The 27,545-nt window shown below is 39.0% G+C and overlaps 1 protein-coding gene across 1 annotated transcript in view; it reads left to right on the top strand.

Annotated features, from left to right (window-relative positions):
- Nucleotides 1-27,545, top strand: part of pou6f2 (POU class 6 homeobox 2) — an 821,005-nt gene that overhangs the window by 27,982 nt on the left and 765,478 nt on the right. The window contains exons 2-3 of the mRNA XM_078540141.1: nucleotides 8,243-8,374; nucleotides 22,178-22,352. Of these exons, the coding sequence (XP_078396267.1) occupies nucleotides 8,270-8,374; nucleotides 22,178-22,352 (280 nt within the window). The 5' untranslated portion in view covers nucleotides 8,243-8,269. The remainder of the gene's footprint in view (nucleotides 1-8,242; nucleotides 8,375-22,177; nucleotides 22,353-27,545) is intronic.

The following is a 27,545-nucleotide window of genomic DNA, read 5'->3' as shown; positions in this document are numbered from 1 at the left end:
TTTCATCATGACTTTTTTTTATTCACTCATGGGATGTGGACTTTGCTGACTGGGCCAGCATTTATTGTCCATCCATCGTTGCCCTTGAGAAGGTGGTGGTGAGCTGCCTTCTTGAACTGCTGCAGTCCATGTAGTGTAGGGACATCCACAGTGCTGTTCGGAAGGGAGTTCCAGGATTTTGACCCAGTGAAGGAACGGCAATATATTTCCAAGTCAGGATGGCGAGTGACTTGGAGGGGAACTTCCAGGTGGTGGTGCTCCCATGTGTCTGCTGCCCTTGTCCTTCTAGGTGGTAGTGGTCGTGGGTTTGGAAGATGGTGTCTAAGGAGCTTTGGTGAATTCCTGCAGTGCATCTTGTAGATGGTGCACACTGCTGCTACTGTGCGTCGGTGGTGAAGGGAGTGAATATTTGTGGATGTGGTGCCAATCAAGCAGGCTGCTTCGTCCTGGACGGCATCAAGCTTCTTGTGTTGTGGGAGCTGCATTCATCCAGGCAAGTGGGGAGTATTCCATCACACTCCTGACTTGTGCCTTGTAGATAGTGGACAGGCTTTGGGGAGTCAGGAGTTGAGTTACTCGTCACAGGATTCCTAGCATCTGACCTGCTCTTGTAACCTCAGTATTTATATGGCTAGTCCAGTTCAGTTTCTGGACAATGGTGACCCCCCAGGTTGTTGATAGTGGGGGATTCAGCGATGGTAGTGCCATTGAATGTTGAAAGGCGATGGCTAGATTCTCTCTTGTTGGAGATGGTCATTGCCAGGCACTTGTGTGGCATGAATGTTACTTGCCACTTGTCAGCCCAAGCCTGGATATTGTCCAGGTCTTGCTGCATTTGGACATGGACTTCTTCAGTATCTGAAGAGTCACAAATGGTGCTGAACATTGTGCAGTCATCAGCGGACATCCCTACTTCTGACCTTGTGATGGAAGGAAGGTCATTGATGAAGCAGCTGAAGATGGTTGGGCCGAGGACACCACCCTGAGAAACTCCTGCAGCAATGTCCTGGAAGTGAGGTGACTGACCTCCAACAACCACAACCATCTTCCTTTGTGCTAGGTATGACTCCAACCAGTGGAGCGCCTTCTCCTGATCCCCGTTGACTCCAGTTTTGCTAGGGCTCCTTGATGGTACACTCGGTCAAATGCTTCCTTGATGTCAAGGGCAGTCACTCCCACCTCACCTGGGCAGCAACGTATTCCATAGTAAAGACAGATGCAAAGTATTCATTTAGTACCTCAACCATGCTCCTTTCTTCCATGCATAAATCCCCTTTTTGGTCTTTAATCAGACCCCCTCCTCCTTGTACCACCCTTTTACTATTTATGCATGCCAATAGAAGACTTTTGGATTCCCTTTTGTGTCAGCTGCCAATCTCTTCTCATACTCTCTTTGCTTCTCTTATTTGTTTTTTTCATATCGCCTCGGAACCTTCCATATTCAGGCTGGTTCTCAATTGTATTATCCACCTGACATCTGCCACAAGCTTGTTAAAGTTCCAATAGCTGCTTGATAACAAAGTCAGACCAAGACTGGCTTCTCCATTCTGTTGCATAAAACTCCACAGACACATTGTCTCACCTTTATACACACACCAAGTGAAGTACTTAGCTTGTTAACTTACAATTACCACTTAAACATTCCTTGACGGTTAATTGTTTTCTTCCCTAACAAAGCATACTGTCTGCTTCTTCTTAGTCTCTATCTCTTCCGTCATCCAGGGAGTTCTGGATTTGATTGCCCTACCTTTCCACTTCGTGCAAATGTACCATGACCTTACTCAAACTATCTTTTATTTAAAGGCAGCCCATTGTTGAGTTACAGTTTTTCCTGCCAGTCTTTGATCTCAGTTTATCTGGGCCAAATCCACTCTTACCCCAATGAAGTTGACTTTCCTCCAGTTAATTATTCTTACTCTGGATTGTATCTTGCCCTTCCTATAGCTAACCTAAATCTTATGATACACTAATCACTGGCCCCTAAATATTCCCCTACTGATGCTGAGCACTTTAAACTAAGTAGTAGGGAGAAGGGATCATGTGAGAGGAGATGTGGTAAATTAGAGAGAAACAATGAGGTAATAGAGCAGGGTAACAATTTGGGTAATGATAACCAGAGTGTGGCAGGAAGGGACAAGGCATACAAACTTAAGATTGCACCAGCAAATAATGCCAGAGGTTGCAAAAATGGTAAAAAGACAGAGCTAAACACTCTGTATCTGAATGTGAGCAGCATTTGTAACAAAATAGATGAATTGTTAGCACAGATAGAGATAAATATGTATGATCTGATAGCCATTACAGAGACATGGTTGCAAGGCGACCAAGGTTGGGACTTGAATATTGAAGGGTATTTGACATTTTAAAAATGCAGAAAGCTAGGAAAAGGTGATGTTGTAGCTCTGTCAATTAAGGATGTCATTAGCACAGAAGTGAGAGGTGACCTTAGCTCGAAAGAACAAGATGCAGAATCAGATTGGGCATCATCCATGGCTAAATAAGGAAGTTAAGGATAGTATCAAACACTGTACAAATCTGCAAAGATTAGTGGTTGGTCAGAAGATTGGACAGATTTTAAGGACCAGCAAAGAATAATTTAAAAAATTAAAGAGGGAGAAAGTAGAGTGTGAGAGAAAGCTAGCTAGTAATATAAAAACAGATGGTAAGAGTTTCTACAAATATTTAAATGCGAAAAGAGGAACTAAAGTTAGTGTTGGCCGTCTATTATGTGAGTGTGGGGAATTGATAATGGAAAACAAGGAAATGGTGGAGGCATTGAACAGGTATTTTGTACCTGTCTTCACTGTAGAAGACCTAGAACACCTCCCAAAGATACTTGAAAATTAAGAGGTAAAGGGGAGGGAGGAAATTAAAACAACCCCCACCACCAAAATAAAAGTGCTGTGAAAACTATTAGACCTAAATGCTGACAAGTCCCCAGGACCAGGCGGCCTGCATCCTAGGGCCTTAAAAAAAGTGGCTGCAGAGTCATAATCTTCCAAAATTCCTTAGATGCTGGAAGAGTCCCAATGGATTGGAAAATAGCAAATCTAACACCTTTATTCAAGATAGGAGGTAGACAGAAAGCAGGAAACTATAGGCCAGTTAGTCTAATGTCTGTCAGAATGAAATTGCTAGAATCCATTATTAAGGAGGTTAAGCAGAAAATCATAATGGGATCAGGCAGAGTCAACATGGTTTTGTGCAAAGGAAATCGTGTTTAACTAATTTGTTCGAGTTCTTTGAGGAATTAACAAGCAAGGTGGATAAAGGGGAAATCTGTAGATGTGGTGTACTTGGATTTCCAAAAGGCATTTTATAACGTGCCATATTAAAGTTACTACACAAGATAAGATCAGTTGGTGTCAGGGGTAACCCCCATTAACATGGATAAAGGATTCGTTATCTAACAAATAGGTCTTTTATGGGTTGGCAAGATGTAACTAGTGAAGTGCCACAGGGAACAGTGCTGGGGCCCCAAATATTTATAGTCTACATCAATGACTTGTATGAAGGGACCAAATGTATGGTAGTTAAATTTGATGATGACATCAAGATATGTAGGACAGTAAGTTGTCAAGAGGAGGTAAAGAGCCTTTAAAAAGACATAGACAGGTTAAGAGAGTGGGCAAAAATTTAGCAGATGGAGTATCATGTGGGAAAATGAGAACTTGTCTACTTAGACAGGAAGAATAGGAAAGCAGTATACTATTTAAATGGAGAGACAATGCAGAACTTGGTGGTACAGAGGGACCTGTGTGCCTTGGTGCATGAATCTCAAAACGTTAGTATGCAGGAACAGCACGCGATTGGGAAGGCAAATGGAATGTTGGCGTTTATTGCAAGGGGAATGAAATGTAAAAGTAGGGAAGTTTTACTGCAGCTGTAAATGAACACTATGGCCAGAATTTTCCCATTGGCGATTTGGGGGCGGGGCCTGCTCGCCGATGGGAAAATGGCGCCGGATGACGTCAGGAGGAACCCTCGACGTCATCCCGGTCCATTTAAATTTTTAGGAAGGCGGGCGGACAGCGAAATCAGCTGTTCGCCCGCCGACCTGTCAATGGCCAATTGAGGCCATTGACAGGATCATTAAGCTCATTGAAAGACCTGCCCGTCCAACCTTAAGGCTGGCGGGCAGGCCAGGAGCCCCAGCGGACTTCTGAAAAAAGATAAAACCTCATTCCACCAGTGGATGAGGTTTCATCTCAGTTTTTTAAAAGTTTATTAAAGTTTCACTCATATTTATTAACATGTCCCATCTCGTGTGACAGTATCACATTTGGGGACATGTTAATAATGTTTTTCTTTCTCTATTTTTAAAGTTTTTTAAACATTCGTATGCATGCGTGAAAGAGCGCACTTTGACAGATGGGGAATTCCCACCCCCCCCCCCGCACAACTGTCGGGCAGGCCACTGGGCGGGCCTTAATTGGCCCACCCACGTAAATTGGCGGCTGGCCCCGTTCTGGCGGCTGAGCTCGGCTGCCCGCCCGTCGCCGAGTTGGTGGGGCCCGCCTGCCCAGCAAGGTCAAAATTCTGGCCTATGTATAGTTTCGGTCTCCTTGTTTGAAAGAGGATATAATTGCATTGGAAGCTGTTCAGAGAAGGTTCATTTGACTCATTCCTGGGATGAAGGGCTTATTTAAAGAAGGCAAGTAGAATAGCTTGGGCCTATACCCTTTAGAGTTTAGAAAAATGAGAGGTGATCTTATTGAAACGTATAAGGTCCTGAGGGGACTTGACAGGGTGGATGCTGAAAATACATTTCCCCTTATGAGAGACCCGAGAACTAGGAGACACGGTTTAAGAATAAGAGGTCTACCTTTTAAGATGGTGATGAGGATTTTTTTTTCTCGCAGAGATTTGTTAATCTGTGAAATTCTCTCCCCCAGAAAGGAATGGAGGCTGAGTCATTTAATTTATTCAAGGCTGAGTTAGATAGATTTTTGATAGACAAGGGAGTCAAGGGTGATGGGGAGCAGAGTAGGAAATTGGAGCTGAGACAACCAGATCAGCCATGATCTTATCAAATGTTGGAGCAGGCTCGAATGGCCAATTGGCCTGCTCCTGCTCCTAAGCCCCATGTCCCTATATTCCTATGACACTTGATCCACCTGGCCCACTTCATGCTCAAGATCCAGGTCCAGCAATTCCTCCTTTCTCATTGGACTGGAAACATACTTAGAAAATTCTCCTGAACAGACTCTAGGAACTCTTGCCCCTCTCTGCCCTTTACACCACTACTATCCCAGTCTATGTTGGATAATTAAAGTTCCCCAGTAGAACCACTCTATAATTCTTGCAAGTCTCTGTAATTTCCTTGCAAATTTGTTCCTCTGCATCCTTCCCACAAATTGATGGCCTACAGACTACACCGAGCAATGTAAGTGCACGTTTTTTGTTCCACAGCTCAAGCCAAATAGATTCTGCTCTTGACGCCCCCCGCCCCCCGCTGGCAATCTGCACCTGCAACTCACCAATCTTATTTAGCACACTGCATGCATTCACATATTCACATAGATGCACAGTAGCCCTAATTTAGACTGCATTGTTTTTCTTGTTACATTGACCCTATTTACTACCTTATTTCCTACTCTTGTGTTGTCTGTCTCTTCCAATATTCTGTGCACCTTGGTGTTCCTCTCTTGTATAATCTTCTGGTTCCCACAACCCTGCCAAGTTAGTTTAACCCCTCCCCAATGGTATGGATGTGTATGTGTGAGTGTGAGATTGGGTGGGTTATATATGAGTGTGAGGGAGGTTTGTGTGTGTGTGTGAGATTACTGTGTTACAGTGGGTGTTTGTGAGTGTAAGGGGTGTGTGTGAGAGGCTGTGTTAGAGTGGGTGTGTATGTGTGAGAGAGCATGTTGCAGTCTAATGTGAGGGTTATTTTGTGAGGGGGGTGTCTTGTGTGCCATGTATGAAAGCTTGGGGTGTGTGAGTGAGTGGGATGTCTGAGTATGTCTGAGTATGTGTGAGTGTGAGAAGTTTTTGTGAGTGTGAGGGGTATTTATAAGTGTGTGTGTGTGTGTGATTATGAAATGAATGAGTTTGAGGAGTGCGTGTGAGTGGGGTGTTTATGAGTGTGAGAGTTTGAGGAGCATATGGGAGTATGTGTGGGTATGAAGGGTGACTGAGAGGGCGCGTGAAAGTACAGGATTGCATATGATGGGTGGGGTGTGTTTGTGACTGCGTGGGATGCTTGTGATTGTGTAGGATATATGTGAATGTGAAGGGGTGTGTGTATGTGTGTTACAGTGTGTATGTGTCTGAGTGTTTGAGCCTGAGGAGTGCATGAGTGTGAAGGTGTGTGGAGGTGAGTACATGAGTGTAAGGGTTTTTGTGAGTGTGTGGGGTATTATTGTGTGTATGGGGGTGTGGAAATGTATGAAGTTTGTATGAACGTGAGGAGTGTGTATGAGTGTGAGAGGCTGTGTTGCAGTGGGCATGTTTGAGTGTGAAAGGTATGTGTGAGTGTGAGGGGTTTATGAGTTTGAGGGGTGTCTGTGTGAAACTGAGGGGTGTGTGAGCGCGTGGCGTGTCTGTGAGCACGTGGCATGTTTGTGAGCGGGTGGTGTTTTTGTGAATGTGTGTGACAGTGTGATGGGTGTGTTTGTGGAGTGTGTTATATGGGTGCCTGTGAAGGATATGTGTGAGAGGGTAAGTGCCTCTACAGTGTGTGTGGTTTGCTTGTGAGGGGAGTGCCTGAGGGTCTGTACAGTGGATGTGTGTCAGTGTGTGCACAGTGGGGTTGTGTGGAAGTGTGTTTATTACAGTGTGTGGATGTAAATGTTGGTGTGTATAGTGTGATTGCCCGCAGCATCTAGCTCCTGTTTACAGTCCTTGGACACGCTCCGCCTATTGTTCATGACCAGGATAGCGGCTCATCCTCTCTGTGTGGCAGTCCCAGGTTAAATGTAGCTCAGGGAATAGTCTTATTCAGTGAGTTTCATCAGTGTTGGCTAATATTGTTTAAGAAACCTAATTTATGTCCAAAATTAAACTTTTCAAAATTAATCAATCATAACTTTCTAATGTCCCCCAGAGTGGCAATAATTAAAGGTTTGACAACAGAAAAATAGCTTGTCTGCCTGAAGCCGGATGCTGTGAATACTTCACAGGTAAAAAGATAAAAGACTGAACCCATCAAACATTCCCTTGGTGATGATGTTTTATAATTTGCAGCAAAGGGGAACAGTTTGATGCAATCTACTGGAGCAAGTGTTGCAGAGTTGGTGGTAGCGTTCATTTGTCAACATTGTCTTGGAACAGAAGAAATATGAAGCAAATTAAAATAAACAAGGGTATGTGCTACATTAGAAACAGGGTGAATGCACCCCAGTTCTGCCTTTTGTTAAATGATGTGTGGGGAGTACCTTACAACACAAAGGTATTGTGTTAGAAATGTTTTTCCACATCAATCAAATTACAAAACTCAAACTTCTAATGCTCTTTATTTGAATTGAAATGACATTTGGACATTGATTTACTAACTTTCAGTAATGTACAAATATGTAAAGTGCAAATTAAAAGGTGGTTTACTTTCATCTTAAAAGTATATTGTATTGTAGATGCAAAACAACTAGACAACAATTAATTGCCTCGTTCATTCCCCACAAGTACATATGAGTGCCTCGATCTTTGGTGCTCACTTTTGACAAGCAGCAATATTTCCTTGCTTTTAGTGCAGGATATTTTGCACTCAACAGTTATTTGCACTTGTGTACTATTTTAACATTTTGGTACTATATATGTTGGAAAAAGGTGTTACAGACCATTTAACACAATTTTGACATGAAATTTTGTAACGTGGTACACACATAAACATTTACCTTCCTTTATTATAGAGATAGGTTTTCAATTAGTGCACTGCATAACACTAATATTGAGATTCTAAGTATATCAATAATCTTTAGTGTTCAGCTGTAGATATAGTTTTTTGAATATCAGTGACTTAATCTGATGTTTTACAAAAATGGTACAAAATTACAGAAATCATTGTCTTTCCAAATAAAGCTTTATTTATTTGTTTTTTTCATTTAAAACAGGCACTTATAATCAGATAATTGAATGGGAAATTTCTGAATGTTGCAATTTTGAAGCAAGGTCACTTCTTATGTGCAGGAAATACATGCAGTGTGTTTGTGTGTGTGTATGTGTGTACTGCTGTCATGTGATTTTTTTCAATCCTATTTGGTGAAGCAGCTTGACTTTTTGCTTTTGCCTCTGTTTGGTGAAGATTTTGACTGCAAGCATTGATTGACAGATGCATGGCAGAAACCCCCATTCTGCTCTTCACAAGATATGTATGATGGATAGCGATCTCTTGGCCCAGCAGGATACAGGGACCATGCATGCTGTAATTGGTCAGGTATGGAGTCAGCCATTTCTCAACTCCTCTCTTATTTTTCCATGGGGGTATAACAGTATGATTCATATAATTCATATTTACAGTACCTTTTTTTCTATTAACCTGTCTGCGCAGCTATTGTTAGTGAGAAATTCAACATCCCACCCTGACAATTAATGTTGTAAACTATTTGCAGCTTTTTGGTTTTTGTTTACTGCTTAATATGACTTTATCATCAAAAAAATGTTTAATTCCCTTTCTACTGTTATTTTATATATGCAGTACACCATTGAGGAGATGTAAATACTCAGATTTGGTGTACATTCATGCGAGATTTACAGTATTCTATGAATGTGACTGCTATGTTGTTCTGCTTTTATATTTTACCCCTGATCCAAATGATGTGTGCCTTTAGTAAGTATAGTAATTTCTGTTGTTGCAGAAGCCAGTCTGCAAATTAAAAAAAAAACTACAACAATCTAAAAGGTCCAGGTGGTCTGCTCCGTCTAATGTAATACAGCAGAGTAGCTTTAATAAACAGCTCTATTTACTCCCTCAAGCCACCAAGATAAACTGGTCTAGGGCTGCTGTGATGAAATGCCAGAAGAATATTTCTCAAAGGCCTCACATGCTGGGCTTTAGAGCCATTTCGTCTTTGTCTACTGGATACCAGATGGGTCACTAGTGCTTCTTGTGTTGTTTGTATTCTGAGTAGTCCTGGTATACGTGTCCTTTGCTTTTAAGCACAATCATCTAGAAAGCAATCCTAGGCTTGTAATCTTCTTGTTTATCTGCAAATAATCACAGGAACTGGTGGAATTATGCTCTTCTGGGTAAGGAAGGTTGGTTAAGAACAGGTTGTGTAAAGTAAGCATTTTCCAGAGAATATTTTAGTAAAATGATATAAAATCAAAACAATATGAATTATAATAAATTTGTTCCAGGTCAAGTATATCAATATGTAATTTTATATATTGAAGATGCAAAGAACAGCTTTATAAATGTATGTGTGTGTAAGTTTCCTTAATATGTAAGGTTTCTGTGAAAGGTGTTACTTGGAAGCATCTCACTCTGTTAGAAAATTGATGGAGAAGTGCTCCAAATGTGATTGAAACGTGAGCCTGCCCACTCGCATTTACCCCAGTGCCTTAGAAGATTTAATGAGCAGATGTACTGTTCATGGAAAATATAATTGTTTTGAAGATTATTTGTAATATTAATCATCAACAATTAGTGTTCTGCATTCAGACAACAATCCAGATTTGTTTTGGTCTGTTCATAATTTAATTTGAATAGCTACAACCTAGAATACATAGAGTAGCAATACTCGTTTGTTGGACTTGTACTTTTTGTGTTGATATCACTTTGTTTTTCTCATTACCTTTTGTACCTTTTTTATTAACTTGAATTACTTGATACTTTAACGATAAACTAATCAGCTAATCCAAATATAGATCATAAGAATATTTTCTAATTGTATTCTGGCACATTGCAAAACTATGTGCTGCAGTGCAAATATCATGTGTTCATTATTACTGAGTTATTCTGAACTGATTAATTCTCTGTTCATGTAAATAAGTGGATTTTATAACACAGCTTTATCATTTTAGTGATTTAAGCTTTGCTTATCTGGTAGAAAAACACAAACTGATTTATCTCCTCAAGTTTTCAAACACTTAACATCAAAGATAACAAAGTACTTTTGAGGAATTCCATAAACTAATGGTAATGTTAATGCTCAGCAGCAGTTGCAGCAGCAAATGTGCCTTTTAATTTTTCCTCTTGTTTAAATAATATGCTGTCTGTGATTTGGATAACATGGTGCAGCCAAATTGGCAGGCCTGTAATAAACAATATTTTTAAAATTTGTACAGGGCATCTTTCCTGTTGCAAGATTCAGCTGATTTTATTTCACAACTGGCCATAATCAAATCATAATGCCACTGCCCAAAAGAAACGTCTATTCTTCAAAATTGAAAATGTAGTATTTCTGTTACAGTGTTCCACACAGGACTTCCTTGAGCCTTGAAAGATGGCTATCAGGGTATCTAATCTCACAATATTCATCTCTGCAAAGGTTATATTTGTTGAAGGAGATGTCATGGGATTTTATGTAGATATAATTTAAAATGTTATTAAATCATTTCTAAATGGACCGAAAAGGTTACTTTTTCTTACTTTCCTTCTGTACGTGTGTGTGTCTCTGTCTGTTTGTTTCTGTCTCTGTCTCTCCCTCAGCCCCTCTTTCTTTCCTTCCATCAACTCCCACCCAATTCCACTACTGACAAAAGAATCAAATTATTTTAAGAACAAAATTTCACTCCACAGAATAAGCCTTTTTTTATATTGCATTCCCTCCTTCTCCATGCAATTTTTATTTTGCATATTTCAAAGCACATAGTTCGTTATTTAATTGCACTGTTTGGAAATGTATAATCTCAATTTGCGTTATTCAGTTGGTGCAAATCCACTCATTGACCACAATAATCTGCATCCTTTTAGCATTGATTCTTTAAACAAAAAAAATTTGAAACATTCCTCGTAAATAAAAAATTGGGGAGAATTATGAATACTGAAGAAGTATTTAATTTATCATTAAAAAATCAGCGTGACATAAGCAGGGCGAACTCTTGCATCTAAATACAAAAAAGTTGCTTGTTTGAATGAATAGAGAAACATTACTTAATGTTGTATGTTTTATAATTTTACTTTTAAGAGATTCAGTCTTTTCAGTGCCTAAAATAATGTGTTTCGATATTTGATGACAGCACTGGAAGTGCTCAAGGAATTAATTTGAAAGAAGATGAAGAAGTTGGTGTATCTCGATAAACAGAATTTTACAACTGTCTTACATTCCTATATATTAATTGTAAAGATTTAAATAAAATGGAATATATGAACCCGAGAGGGACTTCACAAATACCCCTTAAAAATTTCAGTATGATTCTATCAATAAAATTCTTGAACGAAAACACTCCATGACGATAGAAAAAAGAATCTGTTTTCAATCACCAGAGGATTAGAGATATTCTGCTCTTGTACATTGTTCAAACCAGCTGTTACGTGAAACTAGGCTCCACAAAAAAGCTTCTGCTGTTCCCAGAATCATCTTAATTTGTAAAGAACGATCATTAACTTCCCTTTATTTAATTTTTTTTTTCAAAAATGAGATTATAATATTAGAGGGCAAAACTATTTAAATTGTTCAAATTTGGCTTTTCGGATAAAAATTAGATAAATGGAAATGGGTTTAGGATGGAAATTAAATAACAATTTATGTTACAGAATATCACATTGTTTATTAATCATCCCTTTGTATAAAATTTGAATGTACTTACAATAAATAATTTAAAATAAATAATTTAAACTAAGGGTTATATGTTGAATGATCAAAGTTCATTGTAAAGAATTAAATTTGTGTTAATGACAGAGGTCAGCAGTTTTTAATTTTTCGGTTTTAAGCATATTTTATACAATTGTCTTGATCTGAGTGAGGCCTCATTCTCCGCGTGACAGGTATGTTCATCAGTATTACTACCCTCCTGTTTATGTCTCAGCTGAGGCAGGCAGGTCACAGCGTCCAGTCACCCTTCTCACACTGCTGTCCCCAGGGAACAGTCCAACCATGCCATCATGATCCCTAGGCCTGAGGGCTTGGACTAGCTGTGCATTTGTATGTTCGCTGGGTATGAAAACCATAATACAGCTCAGCTTGTTAAATGAGGTACAGAGGGAGCAAAACTGCCATGACATGAAGCAGGAGAGGGATGTGTGTATGTGTGTGTGTGTATATGTGTGTGTGTTGCAGCAGTGGTGGTGGTGTGAATGTCTGTGCACAGGCGCAGGTGTGTAAGGGGATGGGCAATGGTGTTAAGGGAGCTGGAGACTAATATTCTAAACTGTTTGTTATTTTACTGCTTCAGGATGTAAAATTACTTCATTTTCAATATTTACCCCTTGAAGATGGAAAAAGTTTGTACCCCAAAATAAAAATATATTTTAATATAACTCACCTGGTTTCGGCAGCAGTTAAAAGATTTGTTTTGGGTTTGAACTATTTGCTTACTGAATTTGAAATGTTCACTATTGCAATTTTAAAATTGGCTTAACATTTAAGAGTTCATGGGGGTTATGTGGCAGTGTTATTTAGACTCTGCTTCATTAAATTGGCTTTTTGTGTTTTGCTTGCAATTCAATGATGAGTCTTTGCCTACTTATAGTATACCCTTAAATATTAAACATTAACTTAAATTAATGTTTCAATTTGTCAATACCAGTATTAGTATGTTTTCTGTAAAGTGGTATTGCTCATGGCAGGAAATCATAAGTGATTCTTGCTAAATATACAACAAGTAAATGTAATTAATGTAGGAAAAATAGATGCTTTCTGTCTGGTACCCCAGATGAAAATCGTTGGTGCAATAAAGAACCTTTTACTAGAAGACACTTTTCAGCAGTAAAGCAGAAATATATTTTTGTATTCTGTTGAAAAAAATACATTTTAATTTTTAAGATTATTATCCTCTGTTCCCAGCAGTTACACAACAAAAATGTTCTTGAAAAGATTTTATAAATTCATTAGAAATGTTTGTTAGTTTCTTCAGAACCTTGTTTTCATAAGTGAGAAGCTTTAGTAGATTTTTAAATACTTTGGGGGAAAGTCTAGTCATTATTTGCAATATTAGGGTACGAGTATTTAATATGTTTGTGGTGACATTTCTTTATTCACTTAAAAATAAAATGGGTGGACACCTCAACCATGACAAAGAAATGAAATTTAAGCAGTTGTGTTGGGAAAACAGTAACTTATAGGTTATTATCTCAATCTATTCAAGTTTACATAAGTCAAAGTTCATTCAAGTTTTATTTTACTGTGTGCTAGAATTCTACTGCAACCAGCTGAGCAATATTCTATCCCAACATGTTTGGATCATTTTGTTTCTCCAAATGTATTTCGGTAGGTGAGTTATTGTAGGGTTATTGATGCAGCTTGTAGTCATTCAATTTTGAGTTCTTTAATGTTCCCTTTTCCTCTGCAAACAAAGTTCTCATTTTTTAACAAAAAAAAACCTTTATATGGGGGCTTCTATATGTAAAGTCTGACAGAATATGAAATAATTGTATTCAGATGGTTGTTCATTATGGTGTGCTCTCAGAAGATATTGGGTACAATATCAGTGTTTATTTGTAAACGTGGTCCAACTCCTGCCTTAGTTACTCTCACCCGTGTGCAATTCTGTCTCTTCCTAATTATACATACAGTGAAATGAATTTGACTTATTTCTCAGAACAATCCCATATCCCAGTAATAGAGACTTTGTTTTTTTAAATACCCATGCCTATCAACTTTCTACTGTAATTGTTGTCAATATACAAAAGGAATGTCTGATTTTTTTACATCTTCATGGGTCACTTATTCCACACAGTGGAGTCTCATAGCCTACATGTAAATAATTACAATACAAAACATTGACAACCCCGTCTGAATGGGAAAGCTAATTTTATGTAATGAGAGACATAAAAGCAGTTCCTCCAGCTTTGTCACAGATGGATTTAGAATGCTTTCAACAACAGGATAGAGCATTATTTCCAAAAAAATGGAGGCTCGTGATATCCAAAGGAGCAAGGCGGCAGAGTTTGGGATATAAGTCCAAATCTGATATAAGCCCAGTTTTGAGTAGCCACACCTGGATACTGATTAAAAAAAAAACTATCATCAAAATTTGAACATTTTAAATCATATGTCAGTGTGTTTCTCAACAAAAAAACCTCTGCTGCTTCATGTGTTAATTAGCAGACTGCTAATCTGCAAGTTAGTTGCAATCCTGGTAAATTTATGCATCTAACTTGTAATAAGAAGCGAGGTGACAAAAGAAATAGCTTGTAATTTGTTCTGGGAAGGAGCATATGTATAGATTTGTAGATAAGTATATTATAAGTAAACATGTAATTCCTTGCCCCACATTAGTATATTTAAAGTGACTTATGTTCTAAGAACTGAATATAAGCAGTAAGGATAAAAAACATTTTGCATGTTTCAAGTGCAAATACTACAGCTTAATCATTTTGTACAAAGTAATAAACTTGTTAAATTCACTGCCCTCCCCCACAAAAAAAATCACCAAAATCCACCAAAAGTACAGTTGCTGGCTATTTAAATTGCTATTATTATGGCAGAATTTTAGTACTGGGGGGGAGGTGAGGAGGTGCCAAAGTCCCTGCGAGTCACACCAACATTGGTGATGCTGGTTGTTTGAGGTGCCATCAGCATGCATTCCCTGGCTAATTGGTGCTCACAGCCAGTCATTAGTAGTTTTTGGCAGGCCGGAAGTTTTACTCTGAGGGCAGTTGAATCTAAGGACCTTCGCCTCCCTACTCTGATCATTTTTCTCGAGTCCAGCCAAGAATTATTAACAGGTCTGGGAAATATTGTATTTTCATTGTGTTAATGTTTTTTTTGTGTATGACAGCAAATGAAACAAAAGTAGACTTGCATTTTTTATGCACAAGACTTGACCTAGATCTTCTAGCACCGAGAGACCTTGAGGCAAATGGCGATTAAAGGTGGCATTAGCTTTCTGATATACAGTACAAATCTTATTTAAATAAAAGAATCCCAAATGTTTTTAAATTCAAGAAACCATCTATTCAGGATATTTAGAAAATGGATGAGATCTGTGTGTATTTTAATCCCACCAAATGCATATTTCAATGATCATTAATACACCTGAAGAAATTAGGATACACTGAGGTAGAAATTCATCTTGGATGGCATCGCCTGTTAACTGCTGTGCTTGATATTCAGTTCTGTTGAAGTCAATGGAACTGAATTTTGAGTCAGGAGTCTAATATCAGTCAGGTTCAATACCGCCCATTTTACGCTACTGCCCAAGGCAAATTTCTACCCCATTTATTTTGATCAAAATTCTATGGCTTGCTTGAAAATTCTTTGTGTTTTGAAACCATGGAACTGTTTGTGTAATGGGGAGCATTGGAAAACTGTTTTGTGTAGATTCCAAAGGATTTGTAATCAGATTAAATTAACTAAATTAACTTTCATCAGAAGCAAGTTTTCAATATCTCAAGGGCCAGGTTAGCTGTGGAATGACATGCTGGAGATTTTTTGGAAAATGTTAATAAAGAAAAAGTGTGTTAGCCTGAAATTTGGAGAATTGTAGAAACTGACCAAGTGAATTGAAATTCAGTAAAACGCTTGTGAGTGATGCTAGAGGAGAGAGATGCTATAGATATGTGACAGAATGCTAAGAGAAATTAAACATGTTCTCACTTTATTCAGGTATTGTACCAAAGTACTCAATATTATTGGTGATGGAAATGCTGCAGAGGAGAGCTTTAATGAGTCAACTATGGCTTAGTTTCGTTTCTGAGGCAAACGCTTATGGGTTCAAGTGTCATTCCAGAGATTTGAATACCTAATAGACACTGGCATTTCAATGCAATACATGACAGAGTACTGCATTGTCATAGGCATTGTCTTTCAGAAGAAATGTTAAACCTAAGCCACGTTTACCTTCTGAGGTGGACATAAAAGATCCCTTGGCACAATTTGGAGACAAACAGGATTTATCCAATTGTCCTGAACAATTTTTATTATTCAATGAACGTCGCTAAAACCAGATGATCTGGTCATTAACTCATTGCTGTTCGTGAAACCTTGCTATGTGAAAAAGTCTGTGTGTTTCCCTACATTGCAATGGTGACTAACTACACTTGAAAAGTACTTCATTGACTATTAAGCACTTGGGACATCCTGAGCTAATGGAAGACACTTTATAAATCCAAATTCTTTCTTGCAGTGAAAGAGGCTTGTGAATTAAAGGGAAGACTATGCGATAGGTAAACACTGATGGTATATGAATAGACTAGAGTAAATTTAACTGTGTGAATGTTTATAAGTAACAATCTCAGTGCAACAAGCGATCACTTGTTTGGGCATAATTTAATCAACAGAATCTTTGTAGTCTGTCTAATTCCTCTTTGAGAAAAAATTTCTTTGAGTTGTAAAATGTATTTTGTAATACAGCAATGCATTATTTCTGATATGTGCCCCATTACATTTCGTGCCTCGTAAGATAACTCACCTACCTCTTTTCATGCTGCTATAGGTTAATAAACTTGAGCTCCTCTAAATCTTTGCTATCCAAATCTTAACTCTGACCAAGTCTTGTTCACCCATCACCCCTTTTCCTGATGACTTACATTAGCTCCCAGTCCATTAAGACCTCAATTTCTAAAATTCTCAGCCTATTTCAAATCCTTCCATAGTCTTGCCCTTCCCCACCTCTGGACCCTCGTCCAGTCTTAGAACCTTCTAAGAACCCTGTGCTCACCCAAGTCTAACTGCTTGTGCATGTCCACTTTCTTCACCCAGCCTTTAGCTGTCTAGGCCCTAAAAGCTGGGATTCCATTTCTAAACCTCTGTCTCTCCAAATCTCCATCCTTTACCCTAAAACCTATATCTATGACCAAGCTGTTAGTCACCTGCCCTAATATCTCTTCCTTTGGCTTGGTGTCATTCTTTTTGTCTGATTGCACTCCTTTGAATTGCCTTGGGATGTTTTATGATATCAAAGGTGCTATATAAATGTAAGATGTTGATATTGTTAATGCACCATATGGTGTGGCAGTGAGCAGCATAGGTCAGGAGGTTGGAGGTTCCAAGGTTCAGTTTTTCGTTTGTGCTGTGTTACTGAATCACAAACAGTATTAGAAGAACTGTACATACTCTCTGCATCGCAGGGAAGAAAGATAGGCTTGTGCACATCCTGGTTGCTCTCCAGAGATCCCTGCTGGTAGATAGTGGATAAGGACAACGCTGTGTGCACCTGTGGTGGTCCCTTGGTTTAATAGCACTCACATGATCAGAGACAAGGCCATAAAGTTATAATTCTGATTTTCTTATCTGGCTTCCTGAGAGCATGGAGTGCAGGGTGTGTAGGATTCTGGAAATACTCTGTATATTCCAAAAGTAAGCACCACTCTCAGGAAAGGGCAGTAAAAACATAAAAGCCGAGCGGAGATAGGGAGGGAATTTACTGCACAGAACAAGTGAAAAAATGTAGAATGTTTCTTCCCTGTGTAACTCATTCCTCCAATACTGGCTGTATGTCCCTTCCCTGCATCATCTATATCAGCATATTTCTATCCTGTGGAAATCAGTGCCTATTGAATGCCACTGTGAAAATTACCATTTTCTGACAGTAGGAAATTAAACTAATTTCTAGTAGTTGAAATTTAGTAACTTTAGCAATATCTTGGCAGCTTAGAGCTAAAGTATTCTTGTGACTTCACTTCTGTTTGGAATTTGACTAGATTGACACCCTAACCAGAAATGAGACAGCACTGTTTGTGGAGTTCTTCACTTGTTCTGTTCATTTTTCCGTGTTTCGCACCCTACCGCCCCCAACCCTTTGTTATTAACAGTACTTGTACACAAGCTGAGAGAACAGGTGAAATTGAGCTGCTGGTCCCTTTGTATGAATACATGGCTTAAGACAAAAGTATTTGTGCTTTATTCCTATTGCAGAATGGAATCACAGCTTGAAACACTTGTGAATCCATTCCGTGTGAAAGTCTTTCTGCTGGTGCCTCTTTGTTTGGTCGCGGAAAGAAGCAGAGGAACTTTGTGTGCTGATTTGAAACGTTTTCTTTGCTTAAATTTCCTCCTAGCTTCTTGCAGCTGTTGAAATAACGTTGCTTGTTTTATTATAAGAGTGTACAAATAAAGGTCCCAATTACGGGTTTTTGTCCTGGAATGGGAGAGTGCTTTTTTTATTTGATTGGTCAAAAAATTCAGTCACAGCCTGCTATTTTCATTTTTGTTTCCTGTTGGATTTTACCCTTGTCAGAACTGGATAAGATTGAAGGTGATACAAAGAACAAATCCAGTGAGATAATTCCGTCACCTTCCTCATCAGCATAATCTCTCTTTAGCTTCCTCTGCCTCATAACCTGGCTATTGATTGTGTCACGAGCTACAGTAGGCCAAGGCAGGGAACTGAAACAACCACCATGGCAGTAGCTTGCTGATGTGACTGCAGCTCAAAGTGGGGAAAAAAATCACACTGAGAAAACAATCAGTGCATTTACTTTTCATCTAAGTAATTCCAGCCAGGTCGATGCCTCTTGTTGATATATTGAAAAACATTTAAATCATTTGAAGAGCTTGACTTTCAGTTGGAGGAGTGTAGCATGTTGTCCTTAGTGTTTTAAAATAGTTATTTAACTGCTGCAGCAAATAGTTCTCTCTTGTCACAACTTAAACCAGTAGAAAAAGAAGGCCATTAATCCATGTACTTTTATTAATGTTACACTGTGAAGTGTTTGAGGTGTTTTTTTTTTGAAAATTTACATGGCTACATTGTAAACCAGATGAACACAAAATTCACACCCTGATCACCCAGAACTTTCTCATTGTAACTAGTCGTTGGCTTGTTCCATCTTCTGCATCTAAACTTAATTATCTGCAGTACATTGTTTCGGACAGATTTACAAATTGCACACCATGTTTCTCATTAGTGTAGTAAAGCACTCCAGTTAGGTATCTTAGGACTATTCAAGTATCTAGAACTCAGTATTGAGGTGACGTGCTGGCACTGTGTTTAGATTGTTTTAGACTTCCTAATGTGCTGTCAATGGAAGAATAATTTTTTCTTTGCAATCTACTTAGCAAAGATTTATCGATTCAGTTTTTTCCCTTCATAGAGAATTACTGATCCATTTTGGAAAATCAGATTTTCACACCTTCCATGAGAATGTGCACAGCACAGTTCCCATGAGGCTGCCTGGGAAGTTGACTTTGACAAGAAATCCCTTGGTAGTAGCGTACAACAAAATATGTTCTCTTTGCTGTTGTACATTTTGCAAGGTGGTTAAAAATAAATTTCTTTATTTTATTTGAGAAGTAATTTGCTTCTAAGTCCTCATTTTGTCGGAAGAGTGTCCATGGAGATTAAATTCATTTGTTTGTAATCATTATCTTAAGTTCAGGTTGTTAAAACTTTATTAAGGTGATGGGCAACATTTGTAACTAAAGTCCTGAAATTTAAATACAGCACAGTTTGGTAAAGGTTGTATTAAAAAAGAATCAGGAGAAAACTATCTGTAAATTCCCTCTTCGTCAAAGCAAGGGTAGATAGAGGAACTGCAGTGAAAGGACAGTGTAAGGATATTATAGCTTCAAAATGGCGTACTATGTAGGTAGTGAAGTGATTCAGCTGTCTTGGGCCGAGGATTGCCATTTGAACTATGCTGTGCTACTGAAAGACAGACAAATAGCTCAGCTGAAAGAATATTGAGCTCAGTGGCACTGGGTGCAGAAGGAAATGCCGACTGCGTGAAGTGTTCTCTGCAGGAGCAGTTCTTGAATACTTTATTACATATTTGAAGGGAGTATGGCGTGGACTGTGAGTATCCCGTGTGTACCGCTAGCACACCTAAAGCTAAGGTCAGGTTAGGTCCGTTTTGAATCGTTCTTACACCATAAGGTCACTGACAGATCAGTGGCCACAGGTGAACCCTAAGGTTTCTTTTGATTTGCTTGAGTTTTTTTTGTAAATTTTTCATCGGTGTGTATTCAGAGCTAAGTTTTAACCTGCTAGTTTCCTTCGATCTGTTGGAATTTGTGGACGTATATGAAACTTGCTTCTTCCGCTATCTGTAGGGTATTTGTGTTCATTACACTCAAAGGAAATAATCTGATCTTTCGCTACCTTGGAGTAATAATTAATATCCAGCTAGAAGCATTTTCAATGGCTAAATAAAAAATACATAGAAAATAATCATTTTTGAAGAGCAGCAATTATACTGCTTGTGTAGAACTTGCTTGTAAAGCTTGCTGTATACCATTAGCCATTCTATGGTGAAAGTAAACAAGAGTAGGCATTAAGAAAGAAAATGTGAATATCCAACAAAAGGAATGTGGAGCACGAAAGGTTAATTTAATGATCTTCGATTTTAGAAAATGCCACTGTTCAGGCTCCAGCATTTTACCTAGCCTCTCTGTGGTGAAAGCTTCACATGTGCACAGAGCAGCTGAATTTTTTTTATTTCTTTTATTATTATTTACATGTTGGAACAATATTGCAGCCTAATTATCTCTGGAAGTATGATGCTTTGGGAATAATGTTTATTTAGTAATTAACAGTGCAAAAAGGAAAAAGCTGTCATGTTGGTTGTGGAACCAGAGATTGTGATGAAAGATGATATCTACGGTCTCATCCTTTCCACTTGTTTAGGATTGTCAGGATGAGGAATGTCAGCATTATGAAAGCTCAGCTCTGCTCTTGATATGATAAAACGTTTCAGAAACAGCCTGCTTCCATGTGTGCAGCTGTGTTCTATTTCCCCTTCTTTTTTTGCGCTTGAATCTCAGAAATTAATTTATTTTCGGAGTGTGCCCTTAACCCAGTCACTTTTCTTTCCACAGCCCAAACCTAATGCGTGCTGAAAGTTGCATTGTTTAACGGTAGCATGTTAAAATCATGAATCCTTTCCAACCTTCCCCGTGAGGTTTCAAACAGCCATCAGATTGTAAAGAATAAATAATAAAAAATATTGATTATTTTGATGACTGTGAGATTCAATTAAGTATTAATTTTGCCCTCCAGTGGACCTACCAAAGTATTCAAAGGGGAGGATTTACTGCAGCTAAATGCATGTGGAGTGCATCTGTCCTAAAAAGAGGAAAATGTGTTTACCTCTTTGAAGACCAGCACATTGATGCACTGAGTCCAATATTTAAGTGCTGTGCAAATTAAGCCCTGATGACAGTGACATTGTTTGCAGCGATATTAGTATTGACTAAAGGAGTGCATTTGATGACAGCTTAAACTATTTTTATTGATTAACATTTTCATAGATTATCATGTGTCATATCAAATACCATTTTCAGAAATGAATACATTAAAAACCCGCAGGCATTCATCGACCAATGTGGTGAGTGGACACCGAGGGCAGGCTATCCAGCCAACAAAGAATTCCAGTCACCTGTTCTCCACATAGAGCCATTTAGGCATAAACTTTTCAATAAATAGCAGAAGTGCAGCTCAGGGAGATTAGTTATTCCCTATTTTCACCAGTGAAGGTTTACAAGAGCAACGGTAGCCATCAAAGGTAAATGTCAGAGAGTTTAATAACAAGCAGTTTACCCTTTCCTTGCCTGTTGTCCCTGACACAGATCAAACTATAATCTAGGAAAGAGAATGCTGAAAGTTATTACTTTAGCTGGATCTTCTCTGAAGTAACCAGAAATCACCAGCTTCCTGTTGAACTAATTTGTGGATTTATTAAGTAATCCTTGCTCGTAGATATGAAACGCAAAAATTGTTCCATCTGTTGGTTTTTATTATAAATGGTAGATTTTATTTTATTTACAGTAAACGAAATAACTTAGAGCCAATGCTGCGGAACACTCACTGTGGAGGATGAAAACTTTTTGTCTTTTTCTTGAGAAAGTTTATGACTGGTTATGTTAGCACCAGTTAATGCATCTGATGTTGCCAATAACTGCACATTTTTTGAAAGAGTAAATGCACTTTAAAAAATTACTGGGCTGCATGTCTTACGCTGCAGTGTTTCTTCAATCAGCTTTCCTTGAAAAGAGTATTTTGACAAAGGGTAGCAAAATCCTCACATGCTAGTAGATCTTTAATAGGGCGGAGAGTAATGGAAAACTCATTGAATCTGTAATAGCTCTTCACTTGACTGCAGCTAGCAATAGCAGCCGAAGCTGCCTGGGACTTAGATAAGGAAGAGAGTGTGCACCAAAGCTAACCTTGTTTCACCCATCGTTTTCTTTCCCAGGATCCCATGATTTCTGGACAACAACTCAGCAAACCCTTGCTGTCCCTCCGAGCTGAAATGAATGCAGAATCAAGAGGTGAGGACAAGGCGACCACTTCAGACAATGAGCTAAGTGAGTCTCTGCTTGTGCCTGTGGAATCAAATGACAGTGAGGACACTCCCAGCAAGCTCTTCGGTAAGTCTGTTTAGATATTTGTTTCAAATGCTTCTATTCCGTGTAAAGGATCTGCTCCTCTTTTTCTTTTTCAGTCGCCTGTGCTGCTGAAAGGAAATGGACCAAATCCGTTTTTAGTATTTTAATTCTCATGCCAACCAAATGCGTTTCTTCCCTCACAAAATCCAGTTCCTCTCCCCCACCCTCCAAACAAAATCAAAACCGCCTGAAAATTAATTGTTAACTTATTCACTGGGCGCTTACAAATAAGCCAGGCATTGCTTATATGGTTTTGAGATCTGATCTCATAATCCTTAATGGGGATCTGTCAGAGATTAAAAGCTAAGAAGTCCCTGTGCATCAATTTTAGCCGAGTGATGTTTTGATGTTATGTTTTAACACTGTGTGCATTGTTACATTGTGTTTGTCAAACATTGAGAAAATATTTGTGAAACACTTTAATGAAGGTTGTACCTCTTTTCATAGCATTTCTGAATGGTTGTTGCTGTTTCCGGTGTGAAACCTAACTGAATGTAGGTTTAGGTCACTCTGTTCAGGCTATGAAGGAGTTGAACTACTGCATGCCTATTGATAGAAGGTATTCAAATTAATTGATTAAATGTCTGTTTAAAACAGCAACAGAAGACTGTCAGCGATGATCCCTGTTTCAGTAAGTTAGTTATGTGATTGACTGACTTCACTTGACTTTTATGTATAGACAAGGGACGAGCGATGATGTACGACATTACTGTTACATTGAACTTCCTCATGATGGTGTTAAAGATTGCTGAATGTATAACTTCTATAGCATTCAAGCTGAAAGAATTAGGAAAAAAAATGTACTTCTTAACTTCCTTTTTGTATAATCAAAACTATTGAATTTTCATTGTCAGCAGTGAGTAAACATGGTTTATTTAACCCTGTTAGAAACTGGACTTTTCTTTGATTAAAAGCCTTGCAGTTATATGATTTGAAGTTAATAATACATCAGAGATCCATACATCAAAAGAAGTAGGTGAAAATTTGAGAATTACCTGTTAAATCTTTCTTCATTTCCCCTCACCACCCAACAAACCTCTCTGGTGGACGCATTTTTTTTGTGCATTTGACGTGTGATTCAGAATTACATTTATAAGTGTCTTTGCAAAGCTCCAGTTTAATAACATCCATTTGGATTTTTCCAGTGCTAAGGAGTGAGGGCTGTTGAAAAACTTCAGGATGGCAAAGTGACAAGAGAGCGATCTGTGTAAAGTGTCATGCTGTGAGGTTAATAAATTTTTCAGCATATCCAAAGGCATGAATATCTTTAGAATACTTATGGCAGCAAATGCAATTCAGCCCATCTGATCCTCCTCAATATCCAGGATAGTTTCTATTTAAATGAACAGTTCAGTTATATAGTTCCTTCTTTCACCATTAGACTACTGGACCAAATGTTAGCAATAACTGACTCTTACCTCATGTGCTGTCTTTCATTATGTTACTTTATTTACATTTGAGCTTTTACTTCCTTTCCTCATCCATGCCCTGCATTTATCTGCTATTGTCTCAAGCCATAAGCTCTTGACACTTATCTTGTTTTTGTATCATTGCAAATTCCCATTTGATGGAAATTTACAATAGTTTTATTGTAAGTGGCCAAGCCTAAATGGTAGATGGGTAACTTCCTGTGATCCTGTTTGAAGCAATTGTTTTTGGAGTTGCAGTTGAAGTAGGCTGGTGCAAATGCCCAATGTGAAACTCCTGTGTGTTTGATGATCACATGAATCTGGTGATTAATTATTCTCTTCTTAGCTTCTTGATCCAAACTGTAAGTGATCTGTAAATGGAGCTCAGATCTGTGATGAGCTTCTGCCTTCTTCACAGAGTTATGCAAAGCTCATCTCAGGTTTTGGAATTATAGGCTAAAGGGACCTTCAAATATAGAGGCATTGGCAAGATTCTATTGTCACGATCAGTAGTGTTGTTAACAATGTGCTGGGCAAAGAAATAACGTAGGGGATTTCTGCTGTTTCAAAATTGCCTTGATATCAAGTATTGATATGCTAATAATTTGTGGTGTCACCGGGAGATTAGACTATCATGCATTTTTGCTTTTGGATGGACTGTTTTGTGGACTTCGACAGGAAGAGACCATAGGCCCAAAATCCCTCTGTAGCATCTCTCTTCAGCTATGCGTCTACCCAACTCAAACTGTCCAATTGATAATTTATTCCACAATCCTGCATGATTGTCTTTTCCATTGAAATCAGCAGAAAAGAAAAATGGACGCGGGGAAAAATGGGCTCCTGATTTGCTATTGCCCATTTTATACTACTACCTGAGATCAATTTTACCCCCATTTTGTCTCGTCTCTTTTCTGTTAGCAACTGATTTATAAAAAGTGGACTATGCAGTGTTGAAGTCATGCCTTGTTGGGACTGGGACTAATACATTTTCATTTTTAAAAGAAGTGTTATCCTGATGTAGCTGATGAGTCATTACTGAGCAGCTTTTACAAGTACCGTTGGCTCAGGTGCCTTTACAATGTGAAAGCTGAATGGAATACTATACTGAACGTTTTCCGGTGCTTCTTTAGCAACATTATCAAATCTGTCATTGGAGGTGAGTGGGGGACAAATTGGTGGGGGGGGGCTTTCTTCTTCTGTAAATAGCTTTAGCATCAAATATTGAGTTGGTAACTGAGGGTTATTGCACATTTTTGTCCCTGCATGGAAGGAATTGAATCTTCAGGGATAGACGACGTTTATGCTGAGAGAGACAAGGGAGGAGATTTGTGAGGCACTGACTATCGTCGGGAGTGTTTCACAGAATACTGGAGAGGTACTAATAGATTAGGAATAGGTCAAATGTGGTGCCTGGGTTCAAAAAATGCAAAAAATACAGACCCATTAGTCTTACTTTAACCTTGTGTGAAATGTTTGAATTCAGGATTATCTATGCAGTAATAAACTAATTAAGAGTAGTCAATATAAATTCAGAAGGGAAAGCTCCTGCCTGAACAACCTCCTGGGCTCCTTGCAAGTAAATGATAACCCAAATAGACTGTGGTGTACCCAGAATTCCAAAAGATTTTTGACAATTAGACTTGAAAGTTAGACTTTCAGGGCAATTCTTGAGAGTGGGTAATAACTTGATTAGAGAAAGAAAGAACTTGAATTTATATAATCTTAGGTCATCCCAAAGTACTTTACAACCAATTAAGCATTTTTGAAGTGTAGTCACTTAATTATGTTGGGAAATATGGCAGCCATTTCACACACAATAAGATCATAAACAGCAATAAGGTAATGATCATTAATTAGGATAATTAGGTGATGTTGATCAGATAAAAAACAGTGAGTATTTCTTAGAAAGATTATGTCAAGGATGGGGGCGAGGAGCACTGATTGAGGCTCTCTGTTGGGACCACTGCTGTTTCCAATTTATATAACTGATTTGGATTCAGAAACTTAATGTAAATTGGCTAAATTTGCAGATGATGCAAAACTAGAAATGGCAGTTGATTTGGCGAAGAAACTCAAAAGTTACAAAATAAGTGGGATAAGTAAGCTTGTGTAAATCTCTGCAGAAGAAGAAGGAAAAATATGATATGTCCCATGAATTGTACTGAACTAACTAAACATAAAGTTGAACGAGACCTACCTAATCTTGAAAACCTTGATTAAATCACCAAAGACAAGTCAGGCGATGGCAAACCCAATGTTAATCTGCTGCTTTTGGCTCAAATGCAACTGGTTGTGCAGGGGTAGCCAAGGATAAAAGTGACCATTTCTGTTTCTGTTGACCAATATTGCCTGTAAGCTATGCCTGTATGCTGATGCAAAGCAGCATAGGAGGGACCTTACGGGCTGCTGAAAAGTTATCCCCCTTAAGATACTACAGGGCAGGTTTTATGGAGCACACAAGAGTGGGAAACGTGGTGTGCAGAGTGACTGAATTGGGCGGGAAACTTTCAATTTCCCAATGGTGGGTTCAGATGCCGAGATTAAGTCATCGGCCTGTTTGCAACATGTTGGGCCCCAAGCTGGTCTGTGGCGGGTTCGTACTTGTAACATATTTGTATGCCATGAATACTCATTAGTTTGAAACTTTCTAAAAAATAAAGTCCTATCTTTCAAAATAAAATCAGTGGTGAGCAAGAATCTCATGCACCTGATTCATCTTTGTTTAAAGGTGGTGTGCATCAGTCAGCTTTGTGCACTTATGTCTGAGGTCAGCGGTTTTCCTTGTTGAACTGTATGGCACAAGGGAGGGGAGCAGGGGTATGGCAGCTTGCATGGAGGCTCGGGACCGGCAAGGCTGAGAAAGTGCTGGGGGAAGGGTGGGATGTAGAATGTGGAGGTTTTTTTTAATTTATTCATGGGATGTGGGTGTCTTTGCTAAGCCAGTATTTATTGCCCATCCCTAACTGCCCTTGAGACGGTGGTGGTGAGCTGCTTTCTTGAACCGCTGCAGCCCATGTGGCGTACATACACCCATTGTAAGTGCTGTTTGGGAGGGAGTTACAGGATTCTAACCCAGCGACAGTGAAGGAATGGTGGAATATTTCCAAGTCAGGATAATGAGTGGCTTAGAGGGGAAGTCCAGATGGTGGTGTTCCCATGTGTCTGCTGACCTTATCCTTCTAGATGGTAGCAGTCATGGGCTTGAAACGTGCTGCCTAAGGAGGCTTGTTGAGTTCCTGCAGTGCATCTTGTAGATGGTGCACACTGCTGCCACTGTGCGTCGGTGGTGGAGGGAGCGAATGTTTGTGGAAGTCGTGCCAATCAAGTGGGCTGCTTTGTCCTGGATGGTGTCAAGCTTCTTGAGTGTTGTTGGAGCTGCACTCATCCAGGCAAGTAGAGAGTATTTAATCACATTCCTGACTCGTGCCTTTTAGACGGTGGACAGGCTTTGGGGAGTCAGGAGGTGAGTTCTCACCGCAGGATTCCTAGCCTCTGACCTGCTCTTTTAGCCATGGCTCGTCCAGTTCAGTTTCAGATCAATGGTAACCCCCCCAGGATGTTGATATTGGGGGATTACCACGATGGTAATGCCTCTGAATGTCAAGGGACGATGATTAGATTTCATTTTGTTGGAGATGGTCATTGCCTGGCACTTGTGTGGTATGAGTGTTACTTGCCACTTGTCAGCCCAAGCCTGGATATCGTCCAGGTTTTGCTACATTTGGACATGGACTGCTTCAGTATCTGAGAAGTTGCGATGGTGCTG

This window comes from Cetorhinus maximus, chromosome 4, assembly GCF_964194155.1.
Source record: "Cetorhinus maximus chromosome 4, sCetMax3.hap1.1, whole genome shotgun sequence".
NCBI lineage: Eukaryota > Metazoa > Chordata > Chondrichthyes > Lamniformes > Cetorhinidae > Cetorhinus > Cetorhinus maximus.
Note: the sequence above shows the minus strand (reverse complement) of the source record. Positions and strands in the feature narration are given on the sequence as shown.